The sequence below is a fragment of the Procambarus clarkii genome, chromosome 2, assembly GCF_040958095.1.
Source record: "Procambarus clarkii isolate CNS0578487 chromosome 2, FALCON_Pclarkii_2.0, whole genome shotgun sequence".
Taxonomy (NCBI): Eukaryota; Metazoa; Arthropoda; class Malacostraca; order Decapoda; family Cambaridae; genus Procambarus; species Procambarus clarkii.
Window position 1 is genome coordinate 10,008,129 of NC_091151.1, and position 26,070 is coordinate 10,034,198.

Genomic DNA, 26,070 nt, shown 5'->3' on the forward strand with positions numbered 1-26,070 from the left:
AGTGTTTCCACAGGGCTACTATGTAGTGAGGAAAGAGAGAAGGGAGAGGAGGAGGTGGTGTAGCTCTGCTACTAAGAGAAGGTTGGAGTTTCGAAGAGATGGTAATTCAGAACTGTGAAGGTTTCAGTGACTACATTTCAGGCACCATAGCAACTGAAGGACAGAAAATTATAAGTCATATATAACCCCCCGCCGAATGACAGAAGATCCAGACAGGAATATGATAGAAACAACTTGGCCACCATCAATATAATAGAGAGCAGCTTCTGTGGCTAGCAGGAACGGATCCAGACTTCTAATCATGGGAGACTTCAACCATGGGAAGATAGAGTGGGGGAACAGAGACCCACATGGAGGCCCAGACACATGAGAGCTAAGCTGCTGGATGTGGCAACAAGAAACTTTCCAAGTCAACACGTCAAGGGACCGACAAGAATGAGAGGAGGGGATGAACCAGCCTTGCTTGATCTGATATTTACCCTAAATGAGTCGGATATAAGGAAAGTTAAGTTGGAAGCCCCCTTGGGAATGAGTGATCATAGTGTTTTGAGCTTTGAGTACCTGGTTGAGCTGGGAATTATTACCCCCAAAAAAGAACTGGGAACCAAAGGGCTGGCGTACCGAAAGGGAAACTATGAGGAAATTAATAAATTCCTATGGGATATACATTGGGACACAGAACTCGGAACCAAGTCCGTACAATACATGGACTGTCACCCAAAATGTCAGAAGGCTGTAAGCAGGTTTGTCCCAGCCCGACAGGAAAAAACAGAAGCAAAGGAAGAATCCGTGGTTTAATAAGGAATGTATGAAAGCAAAGGAGCTGAACAAAAGGGCATGGAGGAACTTCCGTAATAACAGAACACCAGAAAGTAGAGGGAGATAACAGAGAACCAGGAACGAGTATGTCAGTGTGAGAAGAGCAGCTGAGAAAAGGTATGAAAATGATATAGCTAATAAAGCCAAGACCGAACCAAAGCTACTACACAGTCACATCAGGAGGAAGATAACAGTGAAGGAACAGGTGATGAAACTTAGGGTGGGCGAGGACAGGTACACAGAGAATGACAAAGAGGTGTGTGAAGAACTCAACAAAAGGTTCCAGAAGGTCTTTACAAAGGAACAGGGAGATGTCGCGGCGCTAGAAGAGGTGGCAGCAAACCAGGTGACCTTGGATAGGTTCGAAATTACAAGAGGTGAGGTCAAGAAGCACCTATTCGAGCTGGATGTGAGAAGAGCTGTTGGGCCGGATGGAATCTTGCCATGGGTATTGAAAGAGTGTGCAGGAGCACTTTGCCTACCACTCTCCATAGTGTATAGTAGGTCACTGGAAACGGGGGACCTACCAGAAATATGAAAGACTGCTACTGTAGTTCCAATATACAAAAAGGGTGACAGACAAGAGGCACTGAACTACAGGCCAGTGTCCTTAACTTTTATACCATGCAAGGTGATGGAGAAGATTGCGAGAAAAAAACTAGTAACACATCTGGAGAGAAGAGACTTCGTGACAACCCATCAACATGGGTTCAGGGAGGGTAAATCTTGCCTTACTGGATTGATAGAATTCTACGATCAGGTGACAAAGATTAAACAAGGAAGAGAAGGGTGGGCGGACTGCATTTTTTTTGGACTGTCGGAAAGCCTTTGACACAGTACCCCATAAAAGGTTGATGCATAAGCTGGAGAAACAGGCAGGAGTAACTGGTAGGGCGCTCCAGTGGATAAGGGAGTACCTAAACAATAGGAAGCAGAGTTACAGTGAGGGGTGAGACCTCAGACTGGCGTGAAGTCACCAGTGGAGTCCCACAGGGCTCTGTACTTTGACCTATCCCGTTTCTGATATACGCAAATGATCTCCCAGAGGGTATAGACTCATTCCTCTCAATGTTTGCTGACGACGCCAAAATTATGAGAAGGATTAAGACAGAGGAGGACAGCTTGAGGCTTCAAGAAGACCTGGACAAGCTGCAGGAATGGTCGAACAAATGGCTGTTAGAGTTTAATCCAAGCAAATGTAATGTAATGAAGATAGGGGGTAGGAAGCAGGAGACCAGATACAAGGTATCACTTGGGAGATGTGGTGGAGGCCGAATCCATACACAGTTTCAAGTGTAGATATGATAGAGCCCAATAGGCTCAGGAACCTGTACACCTGTTGATTGACAGTTGAGAGGTGGGACCAAAGAGCCAGAGCTCAACCCCCGCAAGCACAACTAGGCGAGTACACACACCTACAGAAGAGCCGAAGCCCCAGCCAAAATATACCAGCTCCCCTGCCCACAAAAGACAGCGGGAAGTTTACCAACACCCCAGGTACAGGGGGGCACATGGCTCTGCACTATCGGCCATGGTGGAGGGTGTGATGGCCTCCGTCCTGGACAAAGGGATGACTGGGAGCCACAAGAAAACACTTCAACCTAGTCGCCCGTCCATTGCATCCAATAAGCACGCTGGGAGCAATGATGGTAAGTGTGTCAAAAGTTTCCACTGATAAGGGCCAAAGAATAAACAGGGCCCAAACCTGCACAGCAGTAAATAGATGGCTCCCACATAACTGGACACCCTCTGGCCAATACTTTAAACGTGTGTCGCGGAATTGGTCTAAAGTTTGCTGCTGATACACGGTATGAAGCAAACCACAGAGACCCAAAAGACAATTGAGCACAAGCTCAAGAAATTTGAAAAAAACAATATCGTCACCTTCAAGAACGCAGGAAAAAAAGAAAAAAAAACAAAAAAAAAGCGCGAGTCCAGTACGTCGGAAAGCGAACTTTATGAGTCAATTTCAAGTAAACCTAGATCCTCAACTCCTGTTTCAACTTCCAAGGCGTGTTCCTCAGACTTCATGGATACCACGGTAATATTAGCAAGTCCCAACAACCTAGAGGACTAAAGATTATGCAATGGAATGTAGAAGGGCTGCACACAAAATTGTAATGCAAAACAGCAACCAAAGGCAAAAACATCCCGATACTACAGCAGAGCTGACTTCGAGCCGGACTAGAACCGAAATTCTCTGGCTTTTTCCTTCCATGGGTCAACGGGTAATCCAGGGGATGTGCAATTGTTGCGAAATGTGACCTATTATCCAAACCCATAACCACCCCACCCGATTGGGGAGCAGGAACGGAGGTAATTTGGAGTATCTATCGAGCCAAGATAAACTTTAAAAAATCTTAATTGTTTACACGGCTACACGTGCTGAAAAAGATCTCTTATTTAGACACTACTATATTCCACCCTTGGATGTGGGTGGGTTCCAAGAATGAACCCACCCACATCCAAGGAGGTAGATTAGACCCAACCTTCGTTTCAGCCTCCCTGAGAAATGCAGCAACATGGTCAGTTGAGCCCACTCACAAGCGACCACTATGGGGTCCAGATTGATCGTAAGTTAAATCTACCGACCCCACCTCCATCTGAAGCCTTTAACTTTGTTTTAGCAAAATGGGACCGATTTCAAAACCTTTTTCAGAGTGGCATAGAAAATAATATGTTCCCAAAGACATTAAGTCGGGCAGAACAAGATTTTGCTGATGCAATTCAAAGTGCACACAAACGCTATCCCACTGAAAAAACTATTCAGACACCAAAGATTACTGGTACTATTGTAAACGTGTTAGAACTCAGACTAAACAGCACAATGGAGCTATATATAAAAAAAAAGCCAAGTGACCACAACAGGACTTTGTGAGGTCAAGGAACATGTGCAGCAAGAGACCAGGCTAATAAACACGAAAGTGGCTAGAATGGTGTTCACATCTGAATGACCACCTTAGAGGTGGCAGCAAATCCACTGGGCCAAAGGAAATAAAACACCTAAAAGCCCCACACTTTAAGGATCCGCATCAGAAGCGGAAGTACTGGCAACCAGGAGGCAGAAAGCAGCCAGTACTCAACTTGCAGATGTACTGGCAGTGCAGACCGGAAGAAAGGTGGCACAGAATCTTTACAGCATTTGCAGAAGTTTGACACTAATAACCATTACACACTAGACGAGCACAATTGAACTAATACAAACTCCAAGAATACATCCCCGAGATACTACAAAATAACCTATAAAATGATTAGGAACCTCTGCCCAGAGGGAGACGCTGCACACTTTACGTTAATTAATCGAGCCTGGACTTCTAAAACTAAATCTAGAGCTTTTAATAGAGCAAACGATACCGATCCCAAAACCCAAAGATTCAGCAAAACCCAGGCCCATTTCTCCAAAGCTGAGCAGCAAAGACAGCCAACAGAATGACACTAGACACTTTAGTGGAAAATACCTAAACTGCACCATGGTATGTATGACTATAGACGAGAGGTTGGCTCAGTGGACTGTATTACAACTGTTAGCTCACTTTAACGACAGACCAGGAGGGCCGATATTCCTGGACCACGAGAAAGCCTTTGAATTGGCTATTCTCTGCTGCCTTATTTATAAAGAGGTCAAAGTTAACTTGCTCTCCTGGACTAAAAGCTGTCTCGGAAGCAAGAGACACTTCATGGCACAGTTTCTCAACACAAAAAAAAGACATGAAAATGATCTTCTCTTCAATTGTTTAATGGAAAGAAGAGAGGTTAAAACTCCCACAACACTGCAGGCTGCCAAACTACGCAGACTGCTGTCATCATCAGAAAAGGAAGGGACGAGGCGTGCGTTGCACCCAAATGCTTAGACTGCATCACTGAAGAGGCAAAGCAGATTGGTATCAAACTCAACCCCACAAAGACAAAAGCCATGTCCATAATAAAGGCGAAGCCCAACGTGTAGCTCATAGTACAGGGTCAAGCAATTGAACGGGTGATCACTTAGTATATAGGAATAATCATGGACATAAGAATTTTAATGCCGAGGTCACTTTAGAGAACAGCGGCTCAGAGAGCAATCTTCAGGTCACAAACCTCCCTCTCTGGAGGAGCCAATCTGCAAGCCCTTCGCACATACGATGTACAGGCAGTCAGACCAGTAATCCACTATGCCGTACCTTCACTCAAGTATCACACCAATAATTGAAAAAGCTTGAAATTGCTCCAAACAATGTTACGAGAACTGCCCTGGGAGCCCGTATGTGGACTAAACTTTAAACTACACTGGAAACGGGTTTGCCCTCTCTTCAAGAACGAATATCAAAGAACAGCTACGTTTATCAGCAAGATAATTATTTCCCCTGATCCAGTCCCAGTACGGCAGGCCTTTGTGGTTGGACTTTGCCAAAACGGAAACTCTTGGCCTGCCAGAATGGGAAATTTCCTAAACATAATTAAAAAGCACGATTTTTGATAGCGTGATCAGTCACACCCAAGTTACACTTGTTCCCCGCCATGGGAGGAGCCTACCTTCAAAATAGTAATAAAAGGTCTTCCGATTAAAAAGGAAACCTACAATCCCACAATCCTAAAGCGCATCATAGAGAAGCAAATGTTCAGCATTCCAGTAGCAGGACCCACCCACAACTTCACAGACGGATCGGTTTACACAATATGAGTGTGCTGGCGCTGCTCTTTGCACGGACAGTAAACAGGCATATTGGAAATCATAAGGACCAGCATCAACCCAATCCGAGCCGTTTGACGAACAGGCATTCGCACATGCGATTGTGTAATGGCATTTCGAGTTTCGTGCAGACTCAAAAGCTGCACTTCAAATATTAGGAAAAAAGCAGTGGAAAGACTACGTGGAAATAATTACCAACATTTTGTATCTGAGCAGTCACTAAAGGCAAAAGACTCAACATCACCCTAAACTGGATCCCATCCCATGTGGGAATCCCCTTAAATGAGAAAGCTGACGAAATTGCTAAATTGGCAACACGTCATCCATTGATATAATCCAACCCAGCCTACAGTACATGAAAGACTATCACCAAAAAGCTCATCTCAACAAAGCTTATCTACACCAGAGTAGCAGAATGTTCGCCCTCTGTAATATGTTATCTTCAGAACAACAAGTTAAAAAAATGAAATATCCAAAAGGAATCCACAGGTAAATAGCAGTTCGGTTATGTAGATTACGTCTAGGTTACAGATGCAACTGGGAGATTGGTGAACCCCGACAGAGTGCACCGTCTGCCAAACAATCACAAGTGTCACTTTCGCCGCCATCTTGAATGTGAAGCAACCAACGACCTTAGAGGAGCTTTAAGAGCACTCTAATCTTTCCGTGACCACACTGATGCCATCAACACTGCCACTCTTATGGTAAAAAAAAGGCATCCAGCAGCTGGACACCCTCAAATACTGTCAACCCCGCGATAGCAGCCCGACGATTAAATTTTACCACTTTCGAGCTATTCATGCCCGTGCCACCTTTTTGGTGGCTTAATCTTCATCAATCGGTAGAATTGCGAATGTACTCCCAACACCTGTTGTACCTGATGACCTTTCTGCTGCCACAACTGCTACCATACCCTCCGCAATGGTCGCAAGTCTCACTGCCTTCACTTCCACTCTACAGACTACCACCAGATCGACCACGAAAACTATAACAGACTAGAACCACCCAAGGCCCGGGTGGCACAAACAGTATTTCCTTCTCCAGTTCCCAACACTCCTACCATCACTATCTCGGCAGTAATGCCAGCAGACGTGCCGTTTACAAATTCTAACAGCACCAATGCTCCTGAAATAGCTTCTACCACTAATCCACGACACCCGAGCCTACCTCAGGCTGCGGGATTAAAGACACCAACTACGTATGTTACAGACTCTTCAGACCAGGAAATTTTAGGAGGAGTCTTTCGCCTCACCACAAATATCACACCTACTTTATACAAGATGACCTCGAAGAGGTCACCTCACCAAACTTCAACGACAGCACTGATCAGCCAAAGTCTCAGGCAAACAGAAAACTGAAAACCTGGAGGGCTACACTAACCCACCAGCTCCATAATTGGTACCGCTAGCCCTTCGGGGCTGAAATTCACAATGAAAACCCAAATACATCCCCCAGATCTTTAGTATCAGTTACTGATCCAGATAATGGATCTGGAAGAGCTTATACTTAGGGTCTCCATAGCCCATTCTACTTTGAACTTTTCCTTTAAGTAGCCGACTCTTGACAATAACAAAATACTGTTACTTATCCGATCGACACTGATGAGCACGAACCGCCCAGTGAAAAGTAGAGTGACTAGATAGCCAGAAAACACTGCCCATTATAAAAGTCTCACTTTCCAACCTTCTTCCAATCCTAGAACAAAAGGGGAAAGTATCCTAAAGTGTACAGGTTACGGCAGTGAGCGAGACAAGCTGGGTGTGTGCAAGCCTGCACGTCTTGTACCCACCGTTTTATCGAGCAATAAAACCCACTGGCTCTCGGCCGAGCAGAGTTATTGGAAAAACCAAACTAGTCAATAGGTAAACCCCAAGTGGCGGCAGCTCAAGGAGGGAGAGGAAAGGGTCTATACATGTCCACTACACATGGCTCCCACGTTTAAAATTTGATCCAATTATTAAAGAAAACAGTCTTGTCAATATTTAGATTGAGACTTAAAAAAAATTCAAATGAAGGAATAGAAACGGCAGGATTAGAGAACATTTTACCAATATTTATCTTAAGTAGCTGTATTTTAACTAATACTCTAATCGTTTGATTACAAACCGTACGACTCTTGCTTCATGAAGCAGCGATTGCAAATCCAACCATTTTATTCCCATAAAACCATTAGAACAGTAACCAACTCGGACCTTTGTGGTTTGAAGAAGGCTAGGCGGAAGGAGGGTGCTGGGCAGGTGGGTCTTCATCACTCTCGGAGCAGGTAGAGCCTCGCTAATCTGCAGAAACACTCCGTCTTCTACCTTTTTGCCTGGACACATTTGACGAAACATTTCTGTGAACTGCTGAGGATTCTCAACAGTGCTTCTGATGGTCTTGCTGTCAAGCATCATGTCAAAACTGGAAATGTTTTGTTGTTGTTGTTGTTACTACACCTACCCAGAGCTGAAATACATGAATTTAATCGCTTTAGAATAAATACATTTGAGTTTATTCTTAAATCACCAATTATGCAATAAGTTCTAGCAATACATTTCTTTATATAAACCCATCCAGAAGCACAAATACAGGATCCTTCATATATTGCAACCGATATATGAATGGTTCTTTGCTAATCTCGCATGTTGCACCCGACAGTTAACACAAGACTTCACATATTCAAGCACACATTAACATCACGTGCACAAACGTGGTAATCATGAGGTAATAAAGAAATTTAAGCCAAACACTTATTGTCACAAAACTGTCACCATCTTAAAACAATATTATGCTTCACGTTACAAATTTTATATGGCCTATACCCAGGGCCTGTATTCTGTCACAGGATATCAGTCCCTAACTACTTATTGTGTCCAACCTAATCTCTGGTTAAAGAGTTACAAAAACCATGTGCACCATAGTACAAAGATTGACGTTCTAAGCAATTAGGTAGAACTTTGTACTATTGTCCGGAAACATTTAAAAACTTATTCCAATGCCTAGTATAACATTTACTTTATTAAACCTCCGATTGCACGTAAGAGACCTAGGAAAGGTTAGGTTAATTTGTCTTTGCAACTACAGTGGAAAAGTTAATTTATCGAAATTCAATAGTATTGATCCCTACTTTTCTAATTAGGTTGTACATCTGCACGTACTATTGTCATCCTTCGTCCCAATACAGGGGGACGGGTTTAATTGTCAGAGGTCCCATTTCCTGAAAACAACAATGTAGTGTGTGAGTGAACAATTAATTTAGGACAGTTTAGCATCAATGCTAAACTGAATTATCCAACACTGACAAAGAGAACCAATCACCAGAGTCGGACATGATAATTTTGCTTACACACACAAGACCAAGTGTTATAAATATTTACCCAAGACCTCCGAAGCGATTGCTTCACATGCATGACCTATTTTATGTAACTACAGTATTGAGCCAAAGTATTTGGGCCAATCATGAAGATTGGTCCAAATACCAATTTGGTAAATATACCAAAAATTGAAGTCATTAAAGCCTTCATGAAAGGCTTTAGTGACTTCATAAATGCATTTAACCGTAAAGCCAGGGTAAGTAAGTAAGTAATTATCAAAAGAAGGCACCAAACCGGGAAGGCTATGTAGCACCATCAAATACGCAAAATAATCAGAGGGCGCTAAATATCACCAAGGATGCCAATACGAGAACAAAAACGCATAAGGCGAACGATATCAAAAGTATCCGAGTCGCCAAGAATTCTATCCAGGGACAGGTGACCGCGAGGGGCGGTCGGAAAGCAAGACACACGCTCGTCCTGGAAGTCAGGACATTCAAGAAGGACATGCACGACCGTAAGAGGGACAATGCAACTAGGACAATAAGGAGCAGGGCGGCGCTCCATCAAGTGACCATGGGTTAAGCGAGTATGGCCAATACGCAACCTCGCTAGAGCTGTTTCCCACCGCCGGTTACGGTGGAAGGAGGACGGCCACGAGGAAACACAACATTTAAGAGTACGTAGCTTGTTACCAGTAACAGACAACCAAGAAGCCTGCCAACGGGTAAGGACTGAGGAATGGATAACCGGGTAAAAGTCGGAATACGGAATGCCTTTACGAGAGATGGGACAAGAGCGGACAGCTTCCTTAGCGGCAGCATCCGCACGCTCATTTAAAGACACGCCAATATGGCTGGGAACCCAACAAAACTCAACCGACTTAAATTTACTGTGAACGAGAAACAGCCAATGCTGGATCTCGACAACTACCGGATGAACTGGATTAAAGCACCCGAGAGCCATGAGGGCACTACGAGAGTCAACAACAACCACAAAGGAAGACTGACAACGAGAAAGCAGGAGACGAAGAGCATAGAGAATAGCATAAAGTTCCGCTGTAAAGATGCTAGTCTCCGGAGGCAAGCGACACATATAAGTGCGATCAGGAAAAACAACAGAGTAGCCAACACCGTCCGCTGACTTAGACCCATCGGTGAAGACAGAAACGGAGCGGGAGTGAGAAGAAAAGTGCTCGAGGAAAAGGCGTTTTAGAACTGTAGGAGGGGTAAAAGCTTTAGTGATACGAGTCAAGGATGTACAAAACCGCGGAAGAGGGACCCTCCACGGGGGCAAAGAAGGAACAACACGAGGAGAAACATCAGAAATACGAACGGAAAGAGAATCCTGCAGGCGAGATAACCGGACAGAAAGAGGGAGGTGGTGAAGAGGAACAGGAACCGCAGGAGGGGTAAAAGTTAAAGCACGACAGAGACGAGAGGAAGGATGTTGCAAGGACCGCGCAAGATAGCGAAGACAGTAGCGATCACGGCGGTCCTGGAGAGACAGGAAGCCAGTGTCAACATACAAGCTAAGGACGGGAGTCGAACGAAAGGCACCAGAACTGAGGCGCAACCCAGTATGGTGCAAAGCATCAAGACGGCGAAGAGTAGAAGGAGAAGCAGACGAGTAAGCAGGGCAACCATAATCGAGCTTAGACAGGACGAGAGAGGAATGTAAAGCAAGGAGAGTGCGCCTATCTGCCCCCCAAGAAGTATGGGACAAGACCCGAAGGAGGGTAAGGGACTTAGAGCACTCAACACGGAGGTAAGAGATATGGGGAGACCAAGACAAACGAGTGTCAAGGAATAACCCCAAAAGCTTCGCGGAATCTTTGTATTCAAGGGGATGACCATAAAGTGACAAAGAGGGACGAAGAACAACCCGTTTCCGCGTAAAAGTCATGGCACAAGTCTTAGAAGTAGAGAACTTGAAGCCATGACCTGTGGCCCAAGACGACACGGCATCAATCGCAAGTTGAAGCCGGCGTTGAAGGAGAGGCGAATCATCACCCTGACAACAAAGGGTAAGATCATCGACATAGAGAGCGGAGAAGACACCAGAAGGAAGAGAGGAAAGAAGACCATTGAGGGCAACCAGAAAAAGAGTAGTGCTCAGAACACTACCCTGGGGCACACCTTCGTATTGCTGAAAAGAGGGAGAGAGAGCGGTACCAAGGCGCACCCGAAAGGAACGACGAGAGAGGAAGCTGCGGAGAAAGAGAGGGAGATGACCACGAAGGCCAAAAGAATGAAGTTGAGATAGGATATGATAACGCCAAGTGGTGTCGTAAGCCTTTTCTAGGTCAAAAAGGACGGCAACAACGGAGGTCTTCGCAGCAAAAGCAGTACGTATATAGACCTCCAAGTTAACCAGGACATCTGTCGTGCTGCGGCACTTGCGGAAACCAAATTGAGAAGGGGAGAGGAGGTGATGGTGTTCCAGGAACCACATCAGACGAACGTTAACCATACGTTCAAAGAGTTTGCAGACACAACTTGTGAGAGCAATAGGGCGAAAGTCCTTAGGGGAAGTACCCAGAGACCCCGGTTTGCGAACAGGGAGGACAACGGCATCGAGCCAGTCCTCAGGGACTGACGACGACTCCCAGATCCGATTATACAGACTCAGTAAATACTGAGACGTGCTCGGAGGGAGATGGCGAAGCATCTCATAATGAATACCATCGGAGCCCGCCGCCGTAGAACCGCAGAGGGCCAGGGCAGAACGAAGTTCAGAGAGAGAGAAGGGATCATTATAGGGAAGCTGAAGATGAGTGCAGAAATCTAAAGGACGAGACTCAAGGACAGGTTTACGAAGAAGGAAAGATTGGGGAAGATGAAGACCAGAGCTAACAGAAGAAAAGTGGGAACCCAGTTCGGAAGCGACCTGCAACGGGTCCGCCACAAGAGTATCATGGAGGTGAAGGACCGGTGAAACATCGGGAACGAACTTACCCGCTATCTTGCGGATACGCTTCCAGATCTGGGCCAGAGGGGTTTCGGACGTAATTGTCGAGACATAAGATGCCCAACATTCACGTTTAGCCGTACGGATGGCCCTACGGGCCACCGCACTCGCTTTCCGAAAGAAAAGAAAAGAATCGGTCGTCTGCCTACGGCGGTGCTTCTTCCAGGCTGCACGCTTACAGCGGACAGCCCGAGCACAGTCCGCATTCCACCAGGGAACGCACTTCCGTGGACCCCGAGAGGAAGAGCGAGGAATAGAGCGGAGGGCAGCGTCGAAGACAGTGTCATGAAAAAGGAGGAGAGCGCGAGAGAGGGGCAGAAGGGAGAGGTCAGAGAGAGAAGCACTGAGGGAAAATAGGGTCCAGTCCGCCTTAGCAAACTGCCACCTAGGGAAAGAGAGGGAAGGGCGAAAAGAGAAAAAGGAAACAAGGATGGGGAAATGATCACTTCCATGGAGGTCATCAAGAACCTGCCATGTGAAATCTAAGTAAAGAGAAGAAGAGCAGAGAGAAAGATCAAGACAAGAAAGGGTGCGAGTTCGAGAGTCCAAATGAGTGGGCTCACCAGAATTCAGAAGAGACAGGGAAGAAGAGAGGAGAAACGGCTCAAGGAGGCGACCCCGGGTATTCGTCAGAACGTCACCCCAAAGAGAATGACGACAATTGAAGTCACCCAGCAGGAGCACAGGCTCCGGCAAGGAGTCTAGGAGGTGTTTCAAATCAGGAAGAGAGAGCGGGACACTCGGGGGGAGATAAATGGAACAAACTGTGTACCATTTCCCCACAAAGATACGAGCAGCAGAACAATGGAGAGGCGAAGGAAAAAGTAAAGGAACAAAGGGAACATCAGCCCGAATCAAGAGAGCAGAAGAATTAGAAGCCCCAGCAATGGCTGGGGGGGGGGGAGAGAAAGGAATAGCCACGAAAACGACCAGGACGAGCACCAAGCATCGGCTCCTGGAGACAGACACAAAGGGGCGAAAACCGCGAAACCAGAAGTTGGAGTTCGAGGAAATTGGCGTAATAACCTCGAACGTTCCATTGAAGAATGGACAACGACGAGAAGAGAAAGGACAAAAACAGAGAACAAGGAAGAAACAAAGGCGAAAGACCAACAGAGCACGTTAAAGAATATCAGGGTCGGGATCAGGGTCAGCAAAGTCAGGGTTAGGGGGCATGGGTAAACTGAGCAAAGACGGAGGGAAGGAAACGGGAGAACAGATCAGAGGTGGGCGGGCAGGGTCCGGAGGAGGAGGAGGAGGAGACAACGGAGAGGAGCAGTCAAGGACAGCAGCAGGAAGAGGGGGAGTAGAAAGAGAGGAGCGCACCCCAGCAAGAGCAGCAACCGAAAGGGAAGCAGGGGCCAAAGAAACCTCCATAGCAGGAACAGGGGGCGCAAGCACTGAAACGGGAGTGGAAGGAGCAACAGAGCCAGAAGGAGGAGCTGAGGAAGAAAGCGAAGCCTTCTTACCCGCCGGGGAAGAGGAAGGAGAGGAGCCAGGCTTACGCTTCTGACTTAAAGAGACCGGTGTCCCAGCAACTACGTACCGGGCAACGGATTCCAGTGTCTCAACAGGAGAAGCCGAACGAGAGCACACACGACGGCCGTTAGGAGAGCGATGGACATCCGCCCGCACCGACAGGCGGCGGGGAGAGCCGATAGATGGAGGAAGAGGATGGGAAGGAGGATCGGAGGGGGACGAGGAAGGAGACACAGAAGACACGACAGACCGGGTAGAAGGAAGGGGAACCCCAGACAGAGGACCAGGAGGAGGATCCTTCGGGAGAGAACCCAAAGGGACAGAGGAGGGGGCAGTGGGCGCATCAGGGTCCAAGGCCTGGAAACGGTTGTGAGTCTGAGGAAGGCGGGAAGGACGAGGAGAGGAAGAGCGCAACACGCGAGCATAAGAGATATTAGCATAAGGCGGGAGCCGGCGAACCTGGCGCCTCGCCTCAGGAAAAGATAAACGCTCCCGGTGCTTCAAGTTGAGGACGGCTGCCTCAAGCTTGTAATGGACACACGCACGGGAGAAGGTAGGATGGGCCTCACCGCAGTTGAGGCAACGAGCCTGGGGAGAAGCGCACTCCGACTTAGAATGACCTTCGCCACCACACAAAGGACAGAGAGAGACAGTCCCGGAGCAGCGGAGGGCACCATGCCCAAACCTCCAGCACTTGTTGCAGAGCCGAGGAGAAGGAATGTACTCCTGGACAGAGCACCTGGCACCAGCAAGAATGACAGAGGGTGGAAGGGTCCTACCATCAAAGGTAATCTTCACAACCCGGAGGGGTTGACGGCGACTACCACGAGGGGGACGAGTAAACGTGTCCACCTGGAGAATAGAATGGCCCTGGGCAGCGAGGATATGTCGAATATCGTCGTGGCAGTCGCGTAGGTCCCGAACACCGGTCGCAACATGGGGCGGGAGCAAAATAGTGCCAACACTGGCATTCAACTGAACGTTCTTCGAGACCCGAACGGGGGTCTCGCCAAGGCAGGATAAGGCAGCCAAGCGGGAAGCAGCATCCTGAGAAGGAGCAGCAACGACACGCGTACCGAGACGAGTGGGGTTAAAAGTAATGGAGGCATTCACGGAATCAATGAGATGTCGATGAAGGGAGAAATCGTCAGGAGGCGCAGAATCAAGAGGGAGGAGATCAAAATATTTGGCCCACGAAGCGGGACCAAACAAGGCTTGATAGGTAGCAGAACTGGAAGGAATCGAGCGAGGGCGGCCGTGACGAGAACGGCGGTGAGAACCCCCAGAGAGAGAGGGGTTAAAAGGCGCAGTAGTTACAACTAGAGAAGGAGCCGCACCAGGGGACGAGGTAGTCACCACTGGGGGCTTGGGGCTCGACCCAACCACAGAGGAGGGAGGGGAGCCAGGGGAAGGAGTCAGAGAGGCCAAAGGAGGAGCAAGGTCGGGGCCCAATGCAGCGGAGGCTACAGAGCCCGGTCTTCCAATACGGACCGACTCGGGGGCTTGGTCGCCCACCCCACGAGCCTGAAAAGGTAAGCCAGAAGCAGCCGAAACAGGGGTTATCATCTTGACGAAATTACGAATTCACTCACGAATGTGCCCCCACACCCACCATGGAGCCACAATTAGAGGCAGGACACCCAACAAGAAGCTATCGCCGATCTTGTCGGGGCCTCCTAGGGGTGCGTCGTGAGTATACGCCCCACAAACGCCACCTTAAGAAACCGACAGTCCGTCGAGATCGGGTTCAGTGACGAAGTGGGGATTGACAATAAAAGGTTCCCCTCGCTCTCGACGTCGGGTACTGCAGTTCTACGGGTGCAAGAGTATGCCTCCTCAAGCACCCGGGCGTCAAAGTAGAAGAAGTCCAAGGGAAGAACCAGAACGAGCAAAAGGTCGGCAGGAAACGGCAAGCAGATAGGAGAAGAGGGGGGAGAAAAACGAAACAGAAGGAAAAGGAAAAGATGCCCAGCAGAATTGGAGAGGACGGCAGCAGGAGCACAAGGCTAGAAAAGGACAGAGGACTGTCCCAAGGAGCATCACACTCCGGCAGCCGCCCACTAAGCCCCCAGACGGCGACAACGAGCTGAGCGGGGAGGGGGGGGGGGAAAGCCAGGGTAAGCATCCCAACCAGTATTAATATTGCAAGAAATTTATGACATTTATTTCCTGCAACCACTAGTATTTAGTCTGCCAGCCCCCCCCCCCTTCACCCTCGTGTCCACAGAACATTTATAAAAGGTGGAATCTCCCCTCGCCCAGCACCGCCTCAATCTTTTAATGACTAATTTACAATTCCCATCCCTCTTTTTGCAACTAATAAATCAAGCTGGGGCGAGGCTTTATTACAGACAAGTACAAACGCTCACAAAAATGTATCTTGACCTGTCTAGGGAGCCGGTCGGCCGAGCAGACAGCACGCTGGACTTGTGATCCTGTGGTCCTGGGTGCGATCCCAGGCGCCGGCGAGAAACAATGGGCAGAGTTTTGTTCACCCTATGCCCCTGTTACCCAGCAGTAAAATGGGTACCTGGGTTTTAGTCAGCTGTCACGGGCCGCTTCCTGGGGTTGGAGGCCGGGTCGAGGACCGGGCCGCGGGGACACTAAAGCCCCGAAATCATCTCAAGATAACCTTCCCAAGTGCTATATAGTCTTAATGGATTTGCGCTTTCCCCAGATAATCCCCCCCCCCTCAAAAAAAAATTGTTTGCTAGCACTAATCTGAACAACCAACCACTGAACAACCCATCTTTTGTATTCTACCAACGTAAAGTACAAACACAGGAATTTTTTTATTTTTTTTTTATTTTTATTTTTACATGCAAGCATGCGTATAATGTACAATAAAAACAGAACAAATATAACACAGAACAAAAGTACAAAGCACACACACGTACAATGACAAAGGAACAAATCAAGAGAAGACCAGCCAGAAGGGCTGACCACAAAACAAAAATGCATATACAAACATAACACAAATATAAACACAGCGTAATACAAACATAAGGGAAACAGAGAGGCGAGAAACATACAAAACAAGTCTGCTAACACCTCACACACATAATGCACACATAACAAAGAGCACACCCCAACAGCCTGAAGGGCACCTAAGATGACAAAGAAGGGCACACGACATCCACAACCGAACACACAAACGCATAGGAACCGCACACCCCCCCCCCCCCACTAGCCATACAAGAAGACCCACAATACAAACCGGAGCACGCAGGAACCGGGAAACAATATCCACCCCACCCACTCACACACACACCCCACAACCAGGCAACACAAAATACACAGAAATCACTTGCGAGGAACCTCGTGAGAAATGTACTTCTCCGGGAAAAGATCATGAGGATATTTCGCCTTGTAAGCTTCCCAGACTAGATCTTCAAGGTCGGTAGGGTTTGTGATCCCCCGCTCTCGAGCGGGTATCATAAACTCGGGAACATCTATATCTGGCGGCATCGGCCAATACCTAAGGTCACTGACGCAAGTCGCATAACGAGGCTGGGGAGCGCCAACCTCGCCCTTCGAGGAAGCAGATGACACCGGAGAAGCGGACGAGGGCCGCCGAGCCTGCCACGCCTTCTTCATCGGAGCAGGTGCCGGACGCTGAGACGATAGCACTTCCACGGATACCGCAGGAGACACGGAAGGGACTGCAGGAAACGGAAGAGGCGGCAAGACCGCTGCCGAGGAAACAGGTAACGAGAAAGGGGCCACAGAACATCCAGAGCGAGCATCCTTTCTCAACATCACTACCAGGCCACCCCGCTCACCACCAACTACAGCAGGGGGAACCACCGCCCACGAAGAACCGGAGCCATCCGACACAGGCAACGCACCTGAAGCAGGACCCTCTGACACCGGACCAGAAGTTGAGGCCAAAACGCCGGCACCGGCATCCTCAGGCAAGTGTACCTCCGCCACCACCGTAGTGTGCACCACATCCGGAGCCACTCCACCGTCAACGGAAGGACGACACTCGTCGAATTCGCCAACATCAGCCCACGCAGAAGAACGCCGGGAACGCTTAGGCTCGGGCCGCACATCATCAGACCCGAAGGCAGACTCAGCGACCCGCGCAGCACCAACCGAGCGAACCAACGCACGCCGCAGCACGGCAGCCTCCTCAACCACACGGGGCACCAGGCCAGGCACAGGAGGGAATGCCGGAACCACCTCAGCTCCCAGCACAGCCAGAACAGACGGCGAGGGCGCAGGGACCGGGACAGACACAGCAGAGGAAGAACTGGAAGACGAGGGGTCCGAGTAAACGGCAGGCGGAAGAGGCTCAGGGACACCAGCTGGAGCACTAGGCGAGGACCCAACCTCCGGAGGAGATGCGGCAACAACAGGGGGCGCAACAGCTGCTACAGAGGGCACCTCCTCAGCCGAAGAGACGTCCATACCCACCGAATCATCCCCCACAGGAAGGGGCGGAAAATCCTCCTCACTGAAGAGATTCACTGGTGCAACAGCAGGCGCAGAACAGTCAGCAGCCTGATGGCCCAAAAGACCACAACGATAACACGTCCGCGGCTGACGGGCGTAAAACACCCGAACGTTGTACCCCATAAGGCGCACAGAGGACGGAATATCCGCCCGGAGTCTCATGCCCAGGGTGCGAATGTTAGACCTCACACCCTTAAGAGGACTAGAAGACACCACGTTCACTCTCACACTAACAACTGCGCCAAACCGGCCGAAATACCGCCGTAGCAGAGCCTCTGGAAACTCCAAGGGAGCCCCATGCACACTGATGTAAGTAAGTGCACCACTTCTATCCGAGAGGGTGACAGTGCCCGCACCATCCGGCAGGGGCAGTGTCCGCCCTTCGTATCGCCGGAGAAAATCGCGATACGCCACCTCCTCTGTGAACTTCACAATTGCCCTACGGGCCGTTACCAACTCGACCCCATAAATCGCAAACACAGGGACAGAGCATTTCACAAGCCAGGGCAATCTCTGGGTAACCAGCCCGCACAGAGAACTCTAGTCCCACAGACTGAGCCCGGACGACAGGGGGTAGAGGGACCCCCATCGTAACGCCACGTCAGCACAGGCGAGCAGAGACACACCCGCCCTCAACCAGCCGAAACGGGCAAACAACACCAACTGCTGGAGCGCCGATTCAACACGTCCGCCCCGTACCGAAGCTAGGGCCAGACTCCCACGCTCACAAACACAGGAAATGGTAAAAGGAATAATACTTCACACAGTCATTAACAGATCTTATCTCAAGCAGCCAAAATTGCCACATCATTTTATCCACATCCGGTGCCGTGTTAAGCAGGAGTAACCGTTTTATGAAATGTAATAGAGAAAAAAAAAATATAAAAAAAAGTCTTGGCAAAATTTTTATTTTCTGCCAAGATAAAATGGTTAAGAATATTTATGAATACTATTTTAAAGAACTTTTGCAAGATCTTCGCTAATATTACATGGTCTTCAAAATTAAAGGGGACTATTCTAAGGTACGTCTGCAAATTAGCGAATTTACTGCAGCTTGCTGAACTACCATTCCGAAAAAGTCTTCCATAAATGCGATCTAAACCGGAGCTCATTTAGAACTAAGCAGCTAAACACTAATTAAATCTTTCAACCACACCTACCGATTTATTAGGAGCAATCAGACTATACAGTAATTATAGCCCTAGTCCCGGGCGTTACCAAGACAATCACACTGATAAACCAAGAATGTGTCATACTGTATATGCGGTGCTCTGATGAAGATGGGCAGGTTGCCCCTCTGGTTCAGGTCGGGGTTGTGAAGCATCGTCCACACCAACTCCAACATCCAGGTCGTCCCAGACCTGGGCATTCCCATCACAAGTACGTCACCTTCAGTGAACTGAAGAGAACATTATTGTAGTATACATTATAGAGAACATACAAGTGTATACATTTTACACCCACATATATATCAGGGGAGTGATCTGGGCACCGTTCACCCACCACCCTCCCGACCAAGTACATTACCCATATTCAAGTATCAAAGTAACAATAGACATATTACACCTTGTAGTTGTAGATGTCGTCAGCATATTTGGTGAAGAGCGTCGGGTAGAGCCAGCTTCCGGGCCTGAGGCAGACCATACCTTTGTTGTAGAGCGTCTGTTCCTGCTCCATCCTGGCCAGCCATTCCTCGGTCATGTCCTCCACCTCGTGACCACTAACCAGCTTCGTATTCATCTTCCTAGGTACAACTACACGGGTCGTTATGGCAGTCAAGTCATGAAAATACCTGGTCTATGTCAGGCATTACAGTGATAGGTAAAGTGTCAGTACTTTAATAAACGTGTTTACAATTTGATGGAGAGGATGATTATTTGTGGATGCGTGACATGGCCCCAGGTCAGGGCTGTGTCGGCCGATGGCCTGTTATGTGACGCCAGGGATGGCGGGTGGGGATATGACAATATTACTTGGTAAGGGTATTAGGTGAAGAATGTTATGAAAGATGGGTAGAGTATGTGGATCGGGGAGGGTGGGGGAGGTGTCGAAGCTTAACCAGTTCCTGCACTTCTATTCAAATTATATAAATCGACAATACAACTACTCAAAAACTACAATTAAAGTAGTTATTTCAAACAGAAAAATTAATGTTCTTAAAATAGGGAATGGAGCGTAACTAGCGCCACCAGTCATCGCTCATTGGGTGGGGATGTTTGGGCAGATAGAAATCTAAGTCACCAGACCTACCACACCACACACTGAACTATGCAACACCTGCCTCTGCAAGAATCAGGAGCACAGTATAATCTGTAATGCCGTGCAAGTTAATACTGGAATCCGAAAAACTTAATTTAGATCCAATAGATATACAAATACCACACTTGTCATTAGGTGTATATGTAACTTTACTAAGCGTGCCAAAACCTGACGGGAAAAACTCCGCCTACTTACAACTACACAGACGTTATATTACCTTCACAACACTAAGTCCACCTACAATGACAAGCCAACCGACTAAGAACGTGGTGGTATATATTTTAAACACACACAAGTCGCATTATCAAGAACTGGCCTAATGGTCAGCGATAAATCCAGACATCAATGTATATTTAAATAGTACAAACTCCCTGCCATTGAGTCTGGCCCTAGCTTCGGTAAGGGGCGGACGTGTTGCATCGGCGCTCCAGCAGTTTGGTGTTGTTTGCCCGTTTCGGCTGGTTGGGGGCGGGTGTGTCTCTGCTCGCCTGTGCTGACGTGGCGTTACGATGGGGGTCCCTCTACCCCCAGTCGTCCGGGCTCAGTCTGTGGGACTAGAGTTCTCTGTGCGGGCTGGTTACCCGGAGATTGCCCTGGCTTGTGAAATGCTCTCTGTCCCTGTGTTTGCGATTTATGGGGTCGAGTTGGTAACGGCCCGTAGGGCAATTGTGAAGTTTGCAGAGGAGGTGGCGTATCGCGATTTTCTCCGGCGATACGAGGGGCGGACACTGCCCCTGCCGGATGGTGCGGGCACTGTCACCCTCTCGGATAGAAGTGGTGCACTTACTTACATCAGTGTGCATGGGGCTCCCTTGGAGTTTCCAGAGGCTCTGCTACGGCGGTATTTTGGCCGGTTTGGCGCAGTTGTTAGTGTGAGAGTGAACGTGGTGTCTTCTAGTCCTCTTAAGGGTGTGAGGTCTAACATTCGCACCCTGGGCATGAGGCTCCGGGCGGATATTCCGTCCTCTGTGCGCCTTATGGGGTACAACGTTCGGGTGTTTTACGCCCGTCAGCCGCGGACGTGTTATCGTTGTGGTCTTTTGGGCCATCAGGCTGCTGACTGTTCTGCGCCTGCTGTTGCACCAGTGAATCTCTTCAGTGAGGAGGATTTTCCGCCCCTTCCTGTGGGGGATGATTCGGTGGGTATGGACGTCTCTTCGGCTGAGGAGGTGCCCTCTGTAGCAGCTGTTGCTCCGCCTGTTGCGCCCCCTGTTGTTGCCGCATCTCCTCCGGAGGTTGGGTCCTCGCCTAGTGCTCCAGCTGGTGTCCCTGAGCCTCTTCCGCCTGCCGTTTGCTCAGACCCCTCGTCTTCCAGTTCTTCCTCTGCTGTGTCTGTCCCGGTCCCTGCGCCCTCGCCGTCTGTTCCGGCTGTGCTGGGAGCTCAGGTGGTTCCGGCATTCCCTCCTGTGCCTGGCCTGGTGCCCCGTGTGGTTGAGGAGGCTGCCGTGCTGCGGCGTGCGTCGGTTCGCTCGGTTGGTGCTGCGCGGGTCGCTGAGTCTGCCTCCGGGTCTGATGATGTGCGGCCCGAGCCTTAGCGTTCCCGGCGTTCTTCTGCGTGGGCTGATGTTGGCGAATTCGACGAGTGTCGTTCTTCCGTTGACGGTGGCGTGGCTCCGGATGTGGTGCACACTACGGTGGTGGCGGAGGTACACTTGCCTGAGGATGCTGGTGCCGGCGTTTCGGCCTCAACCTCTGGTCCGGTGTCCGAGGGTCCTGCTTCAGGTGCGTTGCCTGCGTCGGATGGCTCCGGTTCTTCGTGGGCGGTGGTTCCCCCTGCTGTGGTTGGTGGTGAGTGGGGTGGCCTGGTGGTGATGTTGAGAAAGGATGCTCGCTCTGGATGTTCTGTGGCCCCTTTCTCTTTACCTGTTTCCTCGGCAGCGGTCTTGCCGCCTCTTCAGTTTCCTGCAGTCCCTTCCGTGTCTCCTGCGGTATCCGTGGAAGTGCTATCGTCTCAGCGTCCGACACCTGCTCCGATGACGAAGGCGTGGCAGGCTCGGCGACCCTCGTCCGCTTCTCCGGTGTCATCTGCTTCCTCGAAGGGCGTGGTTGGCGCTCCCCAGCCTCGTTATGCGACTTGCGTCAGTGACCTTAGGCATTGGCCGATGCCGCCAGATATAGATGTTCCTGAGTTTATGATACCCGCTCGAGAGCGGGGGATCACAAACCCTACCGACCTTGAAGATCTAGTCTGGGAAGCTTACAAGGCGAAATATCCTCATGATCTTTTCCCGGAGAAGTACATTTCTCACGAGGTTCCTCGCAAGTGATTTCTGTGTATTTTGTGTTGCCTGGTTGTGGCGTGTGTATGTGAGTGGGTGGGGTGGGGATTGTTTCCCGGTTCCTGCGTGCTCCGGTTTGTATTGTGGGTTTTCTTGTATGGCTAGTGGGGGGTGTGCGGTTCCTGTGTGTTTGTGTGTTCGGTTGTGGATGTCGTGTGCGCTTGTTTGTCATATTGTGCCCTTCAGGCTGTTGGGGTGTGCTCTTTGTTATGTGTGCATTATGTGTTTGAGGTGTTAGCAGACTTGTTTTGTATGTTTCTCGCCTCTATGTTTCCCTTATGTTTGTATTACGCTGTGTTTATATTTGTGTTATGTTTGTATATGCATTTTTTGTTTTGTGGTCAGCCCTTCTGGCTGGTCTTCTCTTGATTTGTTCCTTTGTCATTGTTCATGTGTGTGCTTTGTACTTTTGTTCTCTGTTATATTTGTTCTGTTTTTATTGTACATTATACGCATGCTTGCATGCAAAAAAACAAAAAAAAAAACTCCCTGCCATTGGCGGGGCGCGTTACCAGCAATTACTTTGTCGTTTCAACGCTGCGTTATTGAAAGTCTGCACAGAAGCCAACTTAACCCATAATAGAGATGGACCAAAATTACATTCTCCAGATTAAATGTGGCATCCACTGTACTGTTATGCCATTCCTGCAAGACACCAAACACCAACGAGTTGCTCAATAAAGAAAGATCACTTGGCAAGGAAGGCAGTATTTACAGCGTGCATAGACCGCGAGGAGCAGTACCAGCTGTTCGCCTCGTACATTCCCTCCAACATTATATTTCCTCCATACAGCGTCGGCAAATAATTACAACCATTTTAATATTTATCTACTTATACTGCACAATTACACCAATCACAGTGTCTTTTCACAAACAGAATGTAAATACACTCTGCTCACTCCAAGAGAACTACTGCATTTGGCAACTACTATATCTACACAAAGTTATTAAAGCAGTTGGTTATACAATCCCTAAATTATTTTCACAGCTTAACTATAGTCTTCCCCGAAGAATATTCATTTAAATACGTCAACACACTACAGCTTACGTTCTGACACTGAAGGTGGGAGGAGGAGCAACACAACAGCTCACAACAACACAATCAACACATATGACCGGCCATTGGCTGAGGCTCCACCAAAGTCAACACCCCAGTGTTACCAACTCGGCTAATTAAGTACTCGCATCCATCTAGTGATACCAATTCAGTGTAAAAATTAATGCTTAGGCTATCATTTTAAAGATAATAAAAAAAACAACTGTAAGTGGACATAGAGAAAAATGAGGCACAAAAATTTATGTTAAAGAAGAACAGTAGAATGCTTCGTTAAAATAATTGTGAACATTAATTCCGGTTGTTTCCAAAAATCTCGCCCGTTCTCACGCTTGAACAAACGTTTAAATTAAAGGGGTTTACTCCACAATAAGTGTAAAAACCTTGGGCCAGATTCACGAAAGTACTTACGCAAGCACTTACGAACCTGTACATCTTTTCTCAATCTTTGGCGGATTTGTTTACAATTATTAAACAGTTAATGAGCTCCGAAGCACCAGGAGGCTGTTTATAACAATAACAACAGTTGATTGGCAAGTTTTCATGCTTGTAAACTTTTTATTAAATGTAACCAAAGCCGTCAAAGATTGAGGAAAGATGTACACGTTCGTAAGTATTTGCGTAAGTGCTTTCGTGAATCTGGCCCCTTAACTGTAGAGGACAATGACCTGTAATTGGAGGAGGCATTTTGGTGGCTGGTATCCATAGTGTGCGGGTCACTGGTTATTACGAGTGAGAGCGAGGGAACTGAACAGTGATCTCACCAAAACCTGACCTAACAATTAATGAATCTTTACATGTGCACTATGGAAGGAAGCGTAAACATTAACATGCTTTATAGAGAATACAAGCGTGTAAATGTGTAGGTTTTCTCCTCTTAAACAGCATCAGCATCAATAGCTAAGATGACAAAGTGAAGGTTTTCTAAGTTAGACAAACGAGCATCGACCAGTTTTTGTCTATCGTCAGCAGAGAACGATAGCAGTGATATCCTGGATCCGAATTCACAAAGCAGATACGCAAGTACTTACGAACGTGTACATCTTTCCTCAATCTTTGACGGCTTTGGTTACATTTATTAAACAGTTTACATGCATGAACATTTCCCAATCAACTGTTGTTATTGTTATAAACAGTATCCTGGCGCCTCGGAGCTCATTAACTGTTTAATAATTGTAAACAAACCCGTCAAAGATTGACAAAAGATGGACAGGTTCGTAAATGCTTGCGTAACTGCTTCGTGAATCTGGCCCCCAGACTGATAGACAACACCCACTAAAATCAACATGGTTACATATTTATAGTCGGCACCTTACCCAGGGATGTGGTACAGTCATTAGTCGGCACCTTACCCAGGGATGTGGTACAGTCATTAGTCGGCACCTTACCCAGGGATGTGGTACAGTCATTGGTCGGCACCTTACCCAGGGATGTGGTACAGTCATTGGTCGGCACCTTACCCAGGGATGTGGTACAGTCACAGGTCGGCACCTTACCCAGGGATGTGGTACAGTCACAGGTCGGCACCTTACCCAGGGATGTGGTACAGTCATTGGTCGGCACCTTACCCAGCGATGTGGTACAGTCATTGGTCGGCACCTTACCCAGCGATGTGGTACAGTCACAGGTCGGCACCTTACCCAGCAATGTGGTACAGTCATTGGTCGGCACCTTACCCAGCGATGTGGTACAATCACAGGTCGGCACCTTACCCTGGGATGTGGTACAGTCACAGCTCGGCACCTTACCCAGCGATGTGGTACAGTCACAGGTCGGCACCTTACCCTGGGATGTGGTAAAGTCATTGGTCGGCACCTTACCCAGCGATGTAATACAGTCACAGGTCGGCACCTTACCCAGCGATGTGGTACAGTCACAGGTCGGCACCTTACCCAGCGATGTGGTACAGTCACAGGTCGGCACCTTACCCAGCGATGTGGTACAGTCACAGGTCGGCACCTTACCCTGGGATGTGGTACAGTCATTGGTCGGCACCTTACCCAGCGATGTGGTACAGTCATTGGTCGGCACCTTACCCAGGGATGTGGTACAGTCACAGGTCGGCACCTTACCCAGCGATGTGGTACAGTCATTGGTCGGCACCTTACCCTGGGATGAGGTACAGTCACAGCTCGGCACCTTACCCAGCGATGTGGTACAGTCATTGGTCGGCACCTTACCCTGGGATGTGGTACAGTCATTGGTCGGCACCTTACCCTGGGATGTGGTACAGTCACAGGTCGGCACCTTACCCAGCGATGTGGTACAGTCACAGGTCGGCACCTTACCCTGGGATGTGGTACAGTCATTGGTCGGCACCTTACCTGGTTGATGGAGTTCTGAGAGTTCTTCTACTCCCCAAGCCCGGCCCGAGGCCAGGCTCGACTTGTGAGAGTTTGGTCCACCAGGCTGTTGCTTGGAGCGGCCCGCAGGCCCACGTACCCACCACAGCCCGGCTGATCCGGAATTTCTCTTAGAAACCCGTCCGGTTTTCTCTTGAAGATGTCCACGGTTGTTCCGGCAATATTTCTTATGCTTGCTGGGAGGACGTTGAACAACCGCGTACCCCTGATTTTTATACAAAGCTCTCTGACTGTGCCTATGGCACCTCTGCTCTTCACTGGTTCAATCTTGCATTTTCTTCCATATCGTTCACCTCAGTACGTTGTTATTTTACTGTGTAGATTTGGGACCTGACCCTCCAGTATATTCCATGTGTATATTATTTGGTATCTCTCTCGTCTCCTTTCTAGAGAGTACATTTGGAGAGCTTTGAGACGATCCCAATAA

At 48.6% G+C, this 26,070-nt stretch overlaps 1 protein-coding gene across 1 annotated transcript in view; it reads right to left on the reverse strand.

Annotated features, from left to right (window-relative positions):
* The window catches only part of LOC138367348 (sulfotransferase 1A1-like), a 46,240-nt gene extending 22,278 nt beyond the window's left edge, over nucleotides 1-23,962 (reverse strand). The window contains exons 1-4 of the mRNA XM_069328788.1: nucleotides 23,275-23,962; nucleotides 19,255-19,442; nucleotides 18,945-19,087; nucleotides 7,681-7,888 (exon numbers count right to left, since the gene is read on the reverse strand). Of these exons, the coding sequence (XP_069184889.1) occupies nucleotides 7,681-7,888; nucleotides 18,945-19,087; nucleotides 19,255-19,428 (525 nt within the window). The 5' untranslated portion in view covers nucleotides 19,429-19,442; nucleotides 23,275-23,962. The remainder of the gene's footprint in view (nucleotides 1-7,680; nucleotides 7,889-18,944; nucleotides 19,088-19,254; nucleotides 19,443-23,274) is intronic.
* Between the last annotated feature and the right edge of the window lie 2,108 nt (nucleotides 23,963-26,070).